We start from the raw sequence: 16977 nt of genomic DNA, 5'->3' as shown, positions 1-16977 counted from the left end.
AATTATAATCACCCTGTCCAGGGAGCGTAATTCTAAAACTCCACTGTGAGCCCTTTGTGCCTCATACAAACAGCACTAGTTTGCAATGAGTCAATTTATGAGGAGGATGCTTTCCTTAAGGCATAACTGTGCTGTTTTCTGAGCACATTAGTGCTGATTTAGTACCTTCTTTTCGAAAGATACTGATAGCGTATAATGTAGTTCATGGAAATCACAATGCTTGCCGTGCCAGAGCCCGAAGAAAATCAAAGAAGCTCAGTGGTTAATGTTTTTAACTTAGGGCAAAGAAAAACAATTGATCATTACCTGGCAAGGAATTGCACCACCCCATTCTTGCTGAACGATATTGCAAACGCCAACCAATGCAGACTCCAAGCAGGTTTTGTCATAATCATCCATATTGCTTAGTGCTTCCTGATTGAATAAAAGATAAAATCGCTCGTTATTCTTTACTGTTTTAATTTGTTATTTAAAAAAACTACATAAACCGTTCAGAGCATGAATGTTACACAGGGAACTTTGTGTTTCCGAGAGCCCCATGCATGGGTTCTTAAAGAAGAACAGTAAAACAGACTTGCTTAAATCTAGAGGATAATTCAAAGAGCTTCTCTTTATTCTCCTCTTGCCAGGTGGGAGTAAACAGTCTACCACATTCCTATCTTTATAAGCAGACCTTGAAGGAAATAATTAAAGCAAGGAACTTTCATACATATTACAAAAATAATGACAAACAAAATTTGCTGAGCACTAAGGATATCCTAAACACCATTCTAGGCACTTTACACGCATTTAATCGCCGCAACATCCCTATATGGCAGGAATTATTAACCCTATGTTTAATGAGGAAACTAGGGTATGGAGAAATTAGATAACTTGGCCCAGGTCTCATGGCTAGAGGTGGCAGAGCCTGGATTTGAACCCAGGCAGTCCGACTCAGGGCCCCTCCACACTATTGATACAGCAATTCTCTAAATTTCAGAACTGGTGAACATCAGATATCCTTATTTACTCACTTGTAAGAAATCTAGTGTAATTTTTTAAAAAAGCTTTAGAGTCACTTAAAAATATGTGAGCTAGTAAAAGGAATGATTTAACAAAATTCTATTATTTCTTAAAAACAAAACAAAACAAAACATCAAACTGCATTGATCCTGGATTTCTAAACTGCCTAACAATTATTAAACTGGTCCGTTTAATTCCACACATACCTACTGACTGCTCACTGTGGGCAAGGAGCTGTGTTAGGCACTGCTGGAGATGTTAGAGATTTAGAGATGATGTTAGAGATTTAGAGATGCTGTCAGAGAGTAAATTCTCTGGCTTAGCACTGACAGCACCTTTGGAAGATAATGCCTTCCAATCAAGGTTTAAAAATTATAATTTCCTGGTATCTACAAATCAAAGGTTATTTTGTTGAAGAGGAGATATCATTTTGAATTACTCTAGAATAAAGGTTTTGTGGGGAAGGACTATTTTTATTTCCTCAAGTTTTATGGGAAAGCAGTGGATCCGCAGGAGAAAAGGCTTGGCGATCTGCTTGCAAAAAGATTACGGTCAGGAAAATCCTATGGTGCAGTTATCCTCTGTCCCACATGGGGTCTCCATGAGTCGGGGGCTGACTCGACAGCAGCTGACAATAACAACAATGGACAAGAGTAAATCATTGAATCTAAAGACCCTGAACTTTAGGGAATGGGGCACTGCACCCTGAGATACTCCCCTTCCACAGAGAATTCCAGAAAATCGGGAGAAGAAAAGGAGGCAACAAATCACAGTTCTAACTCATAGCTCTACCAAAAAAAGGCATAAGACCCATTGGTTGTGAATCCTTGTTTTATAGCTACACTAGGATATTAAGTACACATAGTTCTCCATATTGCAAGTTCCAAATATTCAGTACAGTATGATAACACTGTTTTCTTCCCTATAAATTTAGGCTCTGTACATTCCTTTTAATACCTGTAAGGTGTTATAGTCTCTTGTGAAGGGGACCATCAGCTCCCAGAGCGATGAAAAAACCACCAGGGCTGTAAACTCAAGCTTGTAATTTGTGGCCATGTGCTCAAACAGCATTGTCAATCCGTGGGCTGCTAGGTGCTTGCGCTGATATTCCTCAGACCCCTCGACAGACACAGGTCGGGTCATGGAGAGCGATACATCCATTACCACCACTGTCGGCATGATGAAAACGATCCCAGGGTTTCCAATCAGAACGTAAACAGACAGCTATAAATGGAGAAATGCTGTGGAATATAAATAAAAATAGGTCTCACATATCATAGTGAGAAAAAGTATTTCTTCCACCATAATTTTAAACAAATTTCCCAGAAATGAGTGGGGGCAAACCACATTCGAGGTGAGGCGGGGGCAAATCTGCGGAGAATTCAGTGGAAAGGAAGCCAGTAGCTTAGTTCACCGGGAGAACCACTCTTAAAATCACTTACTACTAAATAGCCATGAATCAAAGATCTCCTGAAGGGTTTCTGTCTGGAAAAAAAAAAAAAAAACCCACTAAATCCATCCATTTATGGGCAGCTGATCTTCGACAAAGGGCCAAAGTGCATCCACCAGCGAAGAAACAATCTCTCTAACAAATGGTGCTGGCAAAACTGGATATCATAGGCAGAAAGATGAACCAGGATCCATATCTCATGCTATGCACAAAAACCTACTCAAAATGGATCCAAGACCTAAATGTTAAAGCTAAAACTATAAAGTTCCTGGAAGGTAACATAGGGTCAAAACTAGGGAACCTAATTTTTGGCATAAATAGTCTATCAAACAAAACAATGCACGAATGACACAAGATTAATTGGGACCCCCAGAAATACATCTGCTCCTCAAAAGACTTTACTGAGAGTAAAAAGAGAACCTACAGACTGGGAAAAAGTCTTTGGCAACGACATATCTGATAAGGGTCTAATCTCTAAAATACATAGAAAATGTCAACAACTCAACGACAAAAAGACAGACAATCCGATCAAAAGACATGAACAGACGCTTCACCAAAGAGGACATTCAGGTGGCCAACAGATACATGAAAAGATGCCCGCAATCATGGCCATTAGAGGGATGCAAATCAAAACTACAATGAAATACCTTTGCAAAAATGGCAATGATCAAAAATAACAGAAAACAACAAATGCTGGTAAAGTTGTAGGGGAACCGGAACTCTTATACATTGTTGGCGGGATTGTAAAATGATACAACCACTGTGGAGAACAGTATGACGCTGCCTCAAAAAGCTAGAAATAGAAATACTTTATGATCCAGCAATCCTACTCTTAGGTATATATCCTAGAGATATAAGAACAATGCCATGGACAGACATACGCATACCTATATTCACTGCAGTATGATTCACAATATCAAAAAAGATGGAAACAACCTAAGTGTCCATCAACTGAGGAATGGATAAACAAATTGTGGTATATACATACAATGGGATACTATGCAACTAAAGAATAATTAGAAGTCTGTGAAATATAATATGGATGAATCTGGAGGACATTATGCTGCCTGAAATAAGTCAATCACAAAAAGACACTGTATGATCCCACTATTACACAAAGTCAAGAACAGATAGACCCACAGAAAGCAAAGTTCTTTGATGGTTACTAGGAATGGGAGGGAGAGGGAGGAGGAACCACTTTCTAGATAGTAGACACTTAATACTTTTGGTATTGGGAAAGAAAACCCTAAATATGGGTGAAGTCTGTACAACCTGACTAAAGCAAATAAAGACACTAAGAGTACACAAGAAAAAGGGGCAATTTGGGTAAATGCTGTAACATGTACAATTTTGCAACAACAGTAAAAACCACCAAAAAATATGTGTGTGGGTACGTAGGTAGATATGGATGCATATATGTGTATAGATGGAGTCCTGGTAGTACAGTGGTTAAGAGCTCAGCTGCTAACCAAAAAGGGTTGGCAGTTCGAATCCACCAGCCGCTCCTTGGAAAAATATGGGGCAATTCTACTCTGTCCTGAAAGGTCACTATGAGTCGGAATAGACTTGACAGCAATGGGTTTGTTTTGTTTTGCTTTTTTAATGTGTATAGGAAAGCATGTGTACGTAAATGTACTTGCATGTATAGGTACATCTGTGTTGTAGCTGTTAGGTGCTATCGAGTTGGTTCCGACTCATAGTGACCCTATGTACAACAGAATAAAATACTGCCTGGTCCTATGCCATCCTTACGATCATTGGAATGCTTGAGCCCACTGTTGCAGCCACTGTGCCAGTCCATCTCGTTGAGGGTCCTCCTCTTTTTCACTAACCCTTTACTTTACCAAGCATAACGTCCTATTCTGGGGACTGATCCCTCCTGATAACATGTCCAAAGTATGTGGGGTGAAGTTTTGCCATTCTTGTGTCTAAGGAGCATGCTGGCTGTACTTCTTCCAAGACAGATTTGTTTGTTCTTTTGGCAGTCCATGGTATATTCAATATTCTTCGCCAACACCATAATTCAAAGGTGTCAATTCTTCTTCCATCTTCCTTATTCACTGCCCAGCTTTTGCCTGCATATGAGGTGACTGAAAATACCAAGGCTTGGGTCAGGTGTACCTTAGTCCTCAAAGTGACATCTTTGCTTTTTAACACTTGAAAAAGGTCTTTTGCATATTTGCCCAATGCAATATGTTGTTTGATTTCTTAACTGCTGTTTCCATGGGTGTTGATAATAGATCCCAGTAAAAGGAAATCCTTGACAACTTCAATCTTTTCTCTGACTATCATGAAGATGTTGCTTATTGGTCCAGTTGTGAGGATTTTTGTTTTCTTCATGTTGAGGTGCAGCCACCACAGTATGACAAACTGAAAGATAAGCGGTGGTCAAAACACTGAATAGTGGCCAAACCCACTGCTGTCAGGTTGGTTTCGACTCACAGTGACCTCATGGAGTTTCCAACGCTGTAAATCTTTATGGAAGTAGACTGCCACATCTCGCTCCTGCAGAGAGGTTGGTGGGTTCGAACTGCTGACCTTTTGGTTGGCAGCGAAACGCTTTAACCACTTCTCTGCCAGGGCTCCAGACTTCTTATTTTAGTACACTGTCCAACTACAAATATTGATATTCTAAAATTCCATTTGTAAGTAGTGTACTGGGAACTCAGAACATATTGTTTCTTGGAAACAATGTTATAATCGGGGTTAGGGTCTCAGGTGAAGTAGAAAAAGCCTTGGTTACCACAAAACGGCCGAAAATACATTTCAAATACAGCAATGCTTCATGTAACCAACATCAATAAAGATTAAACCAAAAAAAAAAAACCTCAAACCCAAATCGTTGAGTCGATTCCTACACCTAGTGACCCCAGGGGACACAGGAGAACTGCCCATAGAGTTTCCAAGGTGCGCCTGGCAGATTTGAACTGCCAACCTTTTGGTTAGCAGCTGTAGCTCTTAACCACTATGCCACCAGGGTTTCCAAAGATTAAACAGGAGATATGAATTACTTTTGAAGATTCCTTAGGGTTCCAAAGTGTTAAGGAATTTAAATAGAATAAAAAAATCTGTATCCTTTTCTGCCTTTTTAAAGCATGTGTTAGATAGAATTTACCTTCTTTATGATGATTTGGCCATTACCACTGGCCAAGCACACTGCTGACTTGATTTTTTACTTTATATCGTTCCTCCAAGTGCGTGCTGCAAAACAATGTTCTGGAGGGATGTTCACATTCCAAGAAAAATGAGTTCAGGCATTATTAAAAACTCACAAGGGCTACAGCAAAGAATCCTGTGTAATCTGCTAATCTCGCGCTTCCCATTTAACCCTTCTCTACATAATTCCTGTTAACACTCCATGGAACAAGTATTATGTAGAATATATATGGAAACACTGCCTTACACTCAATGGGGTGTTGAGTAATGTTGTGCTATTTTAGTGCCTCCTTTTTATTATTAATTTTTAGATCATCAGCTTGTATTCCACTTTTCTCAGTAATCCTCTGTAATCATTTTCCCCCTTTCTAACTTGCTGCTCCTTAGTTGCTATGGGCTGGAAAGCCAGATAATCAAGTTTGTTAAAATTGTGTCAAAAGTGAAAGTTAATAGCTGCTAAGTGAAAGCTTATGGGTTTCTTCTAAGGTAAAATGCATGCATTTAGGTGAATTAATTCAGTACTATTTTGTCTGCTTAATCTTTTATTTCCCTTCTGAGCTTCAGCTGTGTTGTTCAAAAACTGAGGTTCTGTACAATATTGGTTCAATTCCACTGTATCAGACCATATGCCCACTAAGGGCAGTGACCAGGTTGGATTTTGTCCACCAATGTCTCCTCAGAACCTAGCACAGGAACAGGCATGTAGTAGGTGCTCAACAAATATGTGATAATGAATGAACTACCCCTAACCTTTACCAGATGTAACATTAATTCTTTGGCAAATTATGAATATTAACTCTGGATACCAGAAATACATTTAATCTTTTTTCCTCATTTAAGCAGAGATACCAGGGACTTTAAGGAGTCCTGGTGGTACAACAAAACAGTTAAGCACTAGGTTACCAACTGAAAGTTTGGTGGTTCAAACATGCCCTGTGGCCTTGCCAGAGAGAAATTTGATGATCTGCTCCCGTAAAGATTATGGCCCAGAAAACCCTATGAGGCAGTTCTACTCTGCCACATGGGGGTCTCTCTGAGTCAAAATCAACTTGATGGCACCTACAATAACAACTATGCCTTTAGGTTCCTAGGTGGCACCAACAGTTTGCATTGGACTGCTAACCTAAAGATTGGCAGTTTGAATTCACCCAGCAGGACTGTGGAAGAAAAGGCCTGACGATCTGCTTCTGTTAAGATTACAGCAGGAAAACCCTACGGAGGAGCTCTATTCTGTAACACATTGGGTTGTCATGAGTTGGAATCAACTCGATGGCAACCAACCGCAACACCCGTGCCTTTGCCTAGATACAGAGTTTACCAAGGTCCTGGAGCAGTCTCATTTATGCATGGAAGCCTTTGGTTTTGAAAGCTAGCAATCCTGGGGAGTCCAACCCTGACCTCTAAGGAGAATGGGAAACAAGAGACATAGATTTACATCAAGTATTAGAAAGCCCTTCTGGCCCAGGAAACCTGCTGTAACACTGGGATGGGTGCCACAGCTGGCAGTCTCGCCTTCTCTGAAGACACCTATGAAGATGGCTTTTTCTACTGACTGGTGCATTTGTGTCCACCCTCAAAGGCACCCCCTCAACAATGGCAAAGTCCATAGGACACCAATTTAGTACTCAGGTTGTAAGAACAAAAACAAAGAGAGCACTGACAGTTTTTAAAGAATGGTTCACTCAAGCAGTCCAGGCCTGAGAAAGAATCCCCACCCAACTCAGTCCGGCAGTTTTGTAAGAATACAATGTATTTCGCACTGGGGTGACCCTACCTCTCTCCGCCCCCATTCTCTTCCCATATACACACAACAGTCCGGACAGCCAGGGTGCTTCTTTCTCAACGACAGTCTACTCCTGAGGACGGACCCACTTGATTTAGCCTGAAACACCAAGCCTCCATCAGCTACACGTTTATGATTCTTCCCTGAAGGCGATAATCGGCTCATTCAGGAAGAATTCTCACCAGTTTCGCTCCCAGAGTGTGACTCCACTTGAATACCTAGAAGCCCGCCCATTCACGTTAGGGTCCCCAGATACGACTTCATCGCTAAACGGCCGGCCTGGAAATACAAAATCAACCTGCCTTTGGACCGCACCTGGGGACGTGTTTTTATCTTAAAATCAATCCAAAAAATCTCCGAGCTGGACGTCTCTTATGGGAAAAGGGGGTGGACCGGGCTGGGCAGGGGGCTGAAGCCTTGTTGACGCAGAGCTAGAGACCCCGAGCCACAGGGAGTGGGGAGCCGGGCGCGGGCCCCGGAACTGGCGTCTCAGAGGCGGCGCAGGGATGCCGCCAGGCCAGCGGGAAGGCGGCCGCTGGTCCCCTGTTCTCCCTACCCCAATCCGCTGACCCGCAGCCCCAACGAGCGACGAGAGACAGCCCCAGCCCCCGCCTCCCCACTCACCCCGCGCCCATCGCCGGCCACAGTCCGTCCGTAAAAGCCTTCCGCTCGCGCGCCACAGCCGGAAATAAAGGGCCGCGCGACGAAAGGGAACCGGGCAACCCCGCAGTGCGCGCGGGGCTTTAAGGGCTGGCGGGGGCGGGGCTTTAAGGGCTGACGGAGGCGGGGCTTTCAGGGCTGACGGAGGCGGGGCTTTCAGGGCCGACGGGGCGGGGCCTTAAGGGCCCACGGGGCGGGGCGATGGCCCAGCAGGGACGGTAGGGGGCGCGTCCTTCTCAGTGCTTCTTTCCATCGGTGATCTGTCCGGGACCGCCCCTCTCCTCCCCTCAAGTCCCCAACCTCCCCGAGCCCTGGCTGTGTTTGTCCCTTCCTTCCTCCCTGCACTGCTTTATAGTCCCCGCCCCACCCCCATTTGCCGCTGGCTTCTTGCCCCGCCCCTTCATTGACCTGTGGGCTACCTCTGGCCCGGTTACCCTGTAACCCCTGCACTCTTTTGTCCCCTCAGTCACCTGGGCGCGGTTGGAGCACCCACCCGACCCTCACTGATATTGGCCCCTCTTGCCCATAACTCCTCAGACTCTTCCCACTCCTTTCCTCTGAACTAGGCAGACTACTCTTTTTAAACCGTATTTCCTGGCTGAGGAACGCTATATAAAGCACTCTGTACATTTCTTTCTAGGCGATGTCAGCCGAGCTTACAGGTTAAGACTGTACCTCTTGGTCTCAGCCCAGAAGTTCACTTCGTCCCCCCACCTTTGAGGGTGCAGGGGGTTCAGTTAGTTCCCCTTACCCTGACCAAGGTGCATTGCTCAGGGATTTGCTCTCAGGCTTTCCTGTGAGACAGCGTGGACTCTGCCTGTCTCATCTCCGGCCATCTCGTGCCTCAGTGAGGTCCTCGGGGAGGGAAGAGATGACTTTCTTACCAGTGCCAACTAGAGGTAGGCCTGAATGGATGCCATCAGGCCCATGGGTAGTTGGGTTCAAAGAACAACGTTGTACAATATAGGTTACAAATGGGAACGGAAGGGCCTCTAGAAGACCTTAGACATTTGACTCTTTCTTTTAGCTGGTGGGATGTCTCTGGGGTAGGACAGGGAAGGAGGATACTTTGAACTGAACGACCAAGTCTGTCTGACTTTTCACAGCTTGTTCTGTGGGAGAGTGTGGGTTCAGGTTGCTTATAGTTCATTCCTGTCTCCTCGTATCAGAGGTGGCAGAGAAAGGGGAGTCAGTCCTTGGGAATATCCCTGCCAGCATGAGGGCCCAGAAGCCTGTAGACTTGCCTATTTGCTTCAGAACTTCTTTCTCCAGCTCGGCTGGTTGTCACCATTTCAAGATGTTATGCTGGAGTATGGGCGGTAGGTAAGGCTGCATCCTGACTGCTTAGTCACAATTTCTGTTCTTTCCCTAGTGAGAGAGAAGTGGCCAAGAACATATGGGCCAGGGAGTTGTCTAGCTACCTCTAACGCGTTGATGACTCAGCCGTAGGGTTACTATTTTTCTGGTACTTCTGCCCCACTTCCATGGTCTGTTTTGTTATTTTACCCTGTCCTAAAGCTTAAGTTTAGATCGATCTTGGTGACCTATTTCTTTGAATAATAGGCTTTCAGGAGGCTTGGGAAGCAAGAATTGTCAATTTAATAAAATTGATGATAAAAGATCAAACTGCAAAGAGAACCGTGTCACTCAGGTGAGTGTTGTTTTCTTTTTAATGGAATCCAATTAAAAACCCCTGAAGCTATTATCTCGAGATAATCTTTAAACCAAAAATATCTCCAGAAGCCATCTTAAAACTGAACGATAGCCGTTGCCATTGAGTCAATTCCGATTCATAGTGACCCTGTAGGACAGAGTAGGACTGCCCGATAGCGTTTCCAAGGAGCGCCTGGTAGATTCTGACCTTTTGGTTAGCAGCCATAGCTGTTAACGACTACACCACCAGGGTTTCCAAACTGAGTAGTTTAGCTTAACTAGTAAAAAAAAGTTCTGCGTCGAGCATTATGCTCTTTTAAGAACGATAGGGAATCAAATTGACAACAGCAATTAGAAAGGTTAGATAGGAACTGTAGGAGCAGTGAGTTTATGTTAAAGAGGGAGGAACAACTCAGAAGATAAGGTGAGAATGGCTGCACAACTTGAATGTTATCAATGTCTCTAAATTGTGCATGTAGAAACTGTTGAATTGGTGTGTGCTTTGCTGTGTATATTTTCAACAACAAAATAAATAAAATTTAGAAGCCAAACCAAACCTGAAGGTTGTTCAGTGAATATAAAATTAGAGAACATTGAGTTAGAAAGTCTTAAAAGAGATTTCTTTCAAGCCATAGCTAGCTGATACATTTCTCTTCCCCACTCAAAGGACCTTCATCATTTGCATGTTTCCAGATACACATTAAAGGAAATCAATACTCGTCTTCCTTTGCACAATCTCCCACCCCCTTTATTTTTTCCCTGCTTTGAAACAGTGGACTGCTGTCCTCGAGGCTTTGGAAAGCAGTGTGGCTTGGTACTCGCTCAGGCAGAGTATAGGCTGGTGAGCTCAACGGAAGGTCCAGCTGTCTGAATCTCCTAGGACACTTGTTGAAAATGGAGGTTCCAGGCTTTGCTGACTGAATTGAAATTTCAGGGGTTGGTGGCCAGGCAACCTTTGTTGTTAAGTTCCCGAGGTGACTTTTCATTTACAGAGATGAAAGGTAAAGAGCGAGTGAGTGAGGAAGGGGAAGAGTAAGGAGAAAAAGCCGAGGGCCCACATCCCTTTTGTTCTTACTTCCCCTCTCCTTCTCCATCTTCCTTCCTGCCTCCTTTCACCTGTACCTCATCCCCTCCCAGATCATACTTTCAAGCTCCCAAGCTATTCCCTTTTCCCATCCCTGTGACCATTTTCCCTTTTTCACCAAAGTGGAAGTCTAAAGAAATCCTAGATCTGACCCTTCTCTCTTTCAAAAAAATTTTTATTATAGAAATTTTCCAACTAGACAAAGATAGAGGCAAAAGTATAATAAATCCCCATGTGCCCCTCTTGGTACATAGCTTCATCATCAGCTCAGTCCCCAATCTTGTCTTATTTATACCCCTACCTGCTTCCCCCCACAACGTATTATTTTGATGCAGATCCCAGATATCCTAATATTTTATCCATAAATATTTCAGTATGTATCTCTAGAAGAGAAAGACTTTAAAAAACCATAATTACAATACCATTATCAAATTAAAAATAATTAGCAATAAATTCTTAGTGTCATCAAATATCCAGTCAGCTTTCAAATACTCAGTTGTCTCATAAATATCATACCGTTTACTTTTTCACACTTTGGCTGTTTAAATCAGGATTCAAATAAAGCCCATTCCATTGCAATCTGTTGAAATACCTTTTAAATTTCTTGATCTATAGGTTTCTGCCTCCATCTCTTTTTTCCCTTGCAATGTATTTGTTGAAGAAACTGTGACCCCTCTCTTTTAACTGCTCTCAATCCTCCTTCAGTCTCTTTCATAGCATATGAGAAAACTGCCAAGTTTCTCTCTAAAATAATAGAAGGACTCAGAGAACAAAGAAAGGCTTTTTTACACAATTCCAATGAACTTTGCTCTGTGAATAGGAGTGAGCCTTATCTACCGATTGCCAGTGCCTGGCATACAACACCGGGTATGTATTTGAGGAAAGAAGATAGGAGGGAAAGAAGAGAGATTATTAACAAAAAAGTCAAAGGGGGAAAGCAGAGAAGTTTTGGAAGAAACCGCATTTGCCTAAGTAAGTAGGACTGAGCTTCATTTGGGACACCCTCTCCTCTGAAGTTTATAAATGCTAAAATTTTAAGACCGCTTAAAAAAATTTTTTTTTTTTTTTATCATCTAGGCCCCCACCTGTTTCACCAGGCTCACCCCTTACCCTCTTATCTCATTGTAACTACCATTTTAATAGCTTAGTAAAAAAAAAAAAAAAAAGTAGCATCTGCTTAATGACAAAAGCAGATAAAGCAAAACAAAACTAGTTTTTTTTTCACTGTAAAAGTAGTTCATATTTACGAATTCAAACACTTTCAAAAAATTATATATAAAGTGAAAAAGAAGGGTTTCCCTTCCTAGAGGTAACCACATGCATCTGCCGGCCTCAAGTCTGTTTCCAGCCACTGGCTGTGAGAGATAAAGTACCGGGGATGCTTCTGTTTGGCTGGTTGGTTTTGTTTATTCAGTATTCACTGGTAACAAAAGTACAGTCATTCTTATATGTTCTTACATATGATTTGCAAAATTTTCTCTACATATGTGTATACATTTGTGTTATAATGCTATCTATTCCGTTCTGCAGTGTGTATATGTATATGCATATATATGTGTGTATACATGTACATATATACATAGTCCTACTTAGACAGTAATAGTAAAACCAAGATATATATGCGTATGTATGTGTATGTGTGTGTGTATATCTGTGTATGTGTGTATATACAAGCACATATACGCACTTAGACAATAATAATAAAAGTAAAGTATATATGGGTGTATACATATACATGAAACCAAAAACCAAACCCACTGCCATGGAGCCAATTGCTACCCACAGTGACCCTAGGACAGAGTAGAACTGCCCCATAGGGTTTCCCAGGCTGTAAATACTTAGAGAACCAGACTGCCATGTCTTTCTCCTACAGAGTGGCTGGTGGGTTAGAACTGGCAACCTTTTGGTTATCAGCTGAGCACTTTAACCACTGTTCTGCATATGTATATGTGTGTGTGTACACATGTACATATATTCACAGTCCTACTTACTTAGACAATAATAATCAAAGCAAGGTACATATGTGTGTACGTATGTATATGTGTGTATGTATACAAATCTCATAGGGTCACTAAGAGAATGTACAGAGCCCTCCCTAGTGATGCAGTGGTTAAAGCACTAGACTGCTAACTAAAAGTCCGGCAGTTCAAACCCACCAGCTGCTCTGTGGTAGAAAGATGTGGCTGTCTGATTCCGTAAAGATTACAGCCTTGGAAACTATTGGACAGTTCTAGCCTGTCCTGTATGGTTGCTATGAGTTGGAATTGACTCAACAGCAACAGGTTTAATCAGGGAAACCCTGGACCACCTATCATTCCCATAGTTTAGAAACAAGCTTGAGAAGTTTGCCCAGCTTTGGGGGCCCGTGGAGAGCCTCCATCTGTGTCCCTGGTGGGAGGTCCACACCTTCAGACTCTGTCAGAGGCACTGGGACCCAGAACTTGTACAATGCCCTGATAAGCTTCTTAGGGGAGGCGGGTATTAGCCAGGATTGGATATTCTTCCCCTGACATGCCCTTCACATCTGACCCTGCTATGAACAGGATTCCACAGGGGAACTGGGGGCAGGAGAATGGGGTGTTCCCTGTTGGCCAGCTTCAGACCTACTCCTTGAGACCCTGGATTCTGACGAGTTTACGGAACTGAGAAGACCCCCAAATGTCCGGGTTTGAAGGTAAATGGTGTGGTAGGTAGGAGGGATCAACTGGGGTGCCAGCTCAGCTCTGTTACAAAACACAGGCACGCCAGAAAGAGAGGGACACTCTCAAGTGTTTTTTAGGAGATTCAAATGGGCTTGCCAAAAAGTGCTTCATCTATGGCAGAGGGCAGGGCTGCTGCAGTGAGCTGGTGGGAAGAAAATAACAGGAATCAGGACAAAGAAGGAAGTTCACTTAGTCCTTACTTCTCTTCGGCCGGCTGTGTTCTGCTTTTTCGTGACAGTTATGTTTGCATCTCTAGTTAGTGTGGTTTGCTGGAAAGACTGGGGAATTAGGAGATTCATCTGCTCTGCTGCTCGCTAGCTGTGTGATGTTGAGCAAGTCACTTCTCTCGACCTCAGTTTCCTCATGTTTCAAACAAGGGGTTGCACTAGACAGTGTCGTAACTCTACCTTGACCACTAAGATTCTGTGAGTTACTCAGCTTACTTCTAATACTTTATTATCATGTATAAAACCAAACGTTTCTGGTTACAGTTCGGTAAGTCTGTGGCCATTGATTAGAGGTTTATTAAATATTCAGTCAGGCTGGGTCTCACGTCCTCCTTTATAAAATGAGGATTTTTTGAGGGCCTTTTATGTTCTTCCCTCCCGCATTCTAACCATTACATAGCACTTGATTCTGTATAATGCTTTGTGTAATCAACACATATGTTATCATGTCCGTTTCACAGATGAAGTACCCAGGCTCCGCCTGTCCAGGGTGGCACAGCTGGTAAGCAGCAGAGCTGGGAATCCAAGCCTTTGACTCCATACTGCAGTTCCTTCCATCACACCACACTATCTGGGAAACTCCTTGACATTAACTTTGAAGCTTTGTCCTCTCTGGTTGATATAGTGGAATCGCTTTACATCAGTCTAGAAACACACGTGGAGCCTTGATGTTCCTGGCAATGCCTTCTACTGCCTCCTCTTTTGGTCTAAGGGTTAAAGTCATGCCTCCCTCCCTCCCTTCTGCCTTTGATGGGGTGAGATCTGTGGCCTGGGCACCAACCTCAGAAGACTGAGCTACCAGCAACTCAGGGTTGGAGCCTGAAGAGTGCTAACAGACCTTTGCAGGGAGCCCAGGGAGAACCAGATAGACTCTGTAGAGCACCCAGGACCCAGCTCAGAAACTTGGGCTGCTGATACCCCACACAGAAAGGGTGAATAGCAGAGAGGACCCCCAAGTACTCTCTTTGCCAAGAGTAGGCATTACCCTCCAGAGCAGGGAGCGGGGTAATTTTGCTCTAACAGAAACAACTGCCACTTCCCTGCCCCCAGCACAAAAGGCTTCCACATGATACTTTTTTGTCCTGGGGGCTTCCATCCTCACTTCCCCCCCCCCCCCCAGATGAGGGTGTGGTGGTTCCCAGCTCTCCTCTTAGGAGCAAATAACCTCTCTTTTTTTTTTTTTTTTTTTTTTAAGGATTGTGGCTACCACCTGGCTGGGCTTCATGGTGAAACCTGTCCTAATCACCAGCCCAAATCCCAGAGCAGCCCCCATCTTTCCATGGACAGAATGAGAAGCCTTGTGTAACCAGACACAGCTGGCCACCATGGGGAAGTTGATCAGGATGGGGGCGCAGGAGAGGCGGTTACTCCGGCCAAAGAGGCTTCGCTGGAGTCGTCTCCTCTTCCTACTGGGAATGTTGCTCATTGGTCCCATCTTCCAGCACCTGAGTAGCCCCTGGGGTCTCCCTGCACTGTGGGAACCAGTCTCTTCCCAACACCCTGTAAAACTGGCCATCCAGGACTTCTCCAATGATGAGATGGTGATGGTGAGCAGTGACCCTCCAGAAGCTAGCTCTGAAATGGAGGGTGAGATGCTGGCGCCTCAAGCCACGGTGGGCAGGTATAAAGCAACACCTGGCATAGCCACAGAGAACACCCCCAATTTACCCAGAAGAACAGCCAACATCACTCCAACAAAACCTAAGACTAACTACAGCCCGACACCAGCAGGCACAGAAAGAGTGAAGAAAAACACCCCAACCACACCCAGTAGAGTATTGAATCATTACACTCTAACTTCAAGCAGACAAACAGTAAAGAATTTTACCCCAACAATACCCAGGGGAGAAATGAAGAGCTCCCACCCAACTCGAGTCAGCAAAAAGGTGAAGAAATACACCCCATCCCCACCTGGTAGAACAGTAGACAATTATGCTTCATCCATGTTCATGACAATGAAAATGAGCCATGCGATCACCCCCAGGACAGCAGTGAAAGATAGTGAAACTATGGCGACCTACAAAATAATGGGGACCAACACCCCTAAAAGAATAGTAGAGGAAAATACCCCAACTAATCTGAAGGGAGTAGCTGGTAACACCCCAATTTTCCTGGCAAATGAAGTAGAAATGAACATCTTGACTTCTCCAAGGAGTATAGTGGAAAAGGACACCCTGTCTACCCCCAGGAGAGTGGAAAATAACAGCTCAACCAAACCCTGGAGGCTAGTGGGAAAGAACAACCTAACAACTCCCCGGAGAGCAGTTCTGGAGTATACCCCAGCCATCTCTGAGGGGCAAGTGACGAAAAGCACCAGGCCAGCCAGCAGCCCAGCAGAAACCAAAGCCTCCACAGTCTCCTGGAGTGTTAGGAATTCCTCACCCAGAACCAGTGTACCAACCATTGGAACTGCCTCAGCCACCTTCCGGGGATTGGTAAAGAAAGCGTCCTCGGCACCCAGCACATCAGTAACCCCCAGGGTCAGGGCAAATCCGACCACCCAGGTCCGTCACTGTGTGGTTGTGGAGCCAGTGCCTGCTGTGCCCACCACTCCCTCCCCCAGCCTGACAACAGAAGAGCCCAGTCCCAGCCCCTCAGTGCTGCCTTCCAGCCCCCCAGACCTCCACCCCAAGGCGGAGTACCCCCCGGACCTGTTCAGTGTGCAGGAGCGGCGGCAGGGCTGGGTGGTCTTGCACATCTTCGGCATGACGTATGTGTTTGTGGCCTTGGCCATTGTGTGTGACGAGTACTTTGTTCCAGCCCTGGGTGTCATCACAGACAAGCTGCAGATCTCCGAGGATGTGGCGGGCGCCACATTCATGGCTGCTGGGGGCTCTGCCCCTGAGCTCTTCACCTCCCTCATCGGAGTCTTCATCTCCCACAGCAACGTGGGCATCGGCACCATCGTGGGCTCCGCCGTGTTCAACATTCTGTTTGTCATCGGCACCTGTGCCCTCTTCTCCCGGGAGATCCTCAATCTCACCTGGTGGCCCCTGTTCCGTGATGTTACCTTCTACATCCTTGACCTGATGATGCTCATCCTCTTCTTCCTAGACAGCTTCATTGCCTGGTGGGAGAGCCTATTGCTGCTGTCGGCCTATGCCCTCTATGTGTTCACCATGAAATGGAACAAGCAGCTCGAGGTCTGGGTGAAGGAGCAGCTCAGCCGGAGGCCCATGGGCAAGGTCATGGCCCTGGGGGACCTCAGCAAGGTAAGGCCAGGCTGGCCAGGCTTCTCTAGCCCCTCTGGGGTGAGCAGG

General features: G+C 44.6%; 2 protein-coding genes across 3 annotated transcripts in view; one reads left to right on the top strand and one right to left on the bottom strand.

The window, feature by feature from the left end:
* Positions 1-8364, bottom strand: part of INTS14 (integrator complex subunit 14) — a 38510-nt gene extending 30146 nt beyond the window's left edge. For both annotated transcript variants that reach the window (XM_010598049.3, XM_023558352.2), the window contains exons 1-3: positions 8016-8364; positions 1960-2243; positions 307-414 (exon numbers count right to left, since the gene is read on the bottom strand). In XM_010598049.3, coding sequence (XP_010596351.1) covers positions 307-414; positions 1960-2181 — 330 coding nt within the window. In that variant the 5' untranslated portion in view covers positions 2182-2243; positions 8016-8364. The remainder of the gene's footprint in view (positions 1-306; positions 415-1959; positions 2244-8015) is intronic.
* Positions 8365-14925: 6561 nt separating this feature from the next.
* The window catches only part of SLC24A1 (solute carrier family 24 member 1), a 34188-nt gene continuing 32136 nt past the window's right edge, over positions 14926-16977 (top strand). The window contains exon 1 of the mRNA XM_023558354.2: positions 14926-16929. Coding sequence (XP_023414122.2) covers positions 15043-16929 — 1887 coding nt within the window. The 5' untranslated portion in view covers positions 14926-15042. The remainder of the gene's footprint in view (positions 16930-16977) is intronic.

The sequence above is a fragment of the Loxodonta africana genome, chromosome 13 (assembly GCF_030014295.1).
Source record: "Loxodonta africana isolate mLoxAfr1 chromosome 13, mLoxAfr1.hap2, whole genome shotgun sequence".
NCBI classification, from domain to species: Eukaryota; Metazoa; Chordata; class Mammalia; order Proboscidea; family Elephantidae; genus Loxodonta; species Loxodonta africana.
The sequence above is the reverse complement of the archived record's forward strand: the minus strand, read 5'-3'. Positions and strand labels throughout refer to the sequence as shown.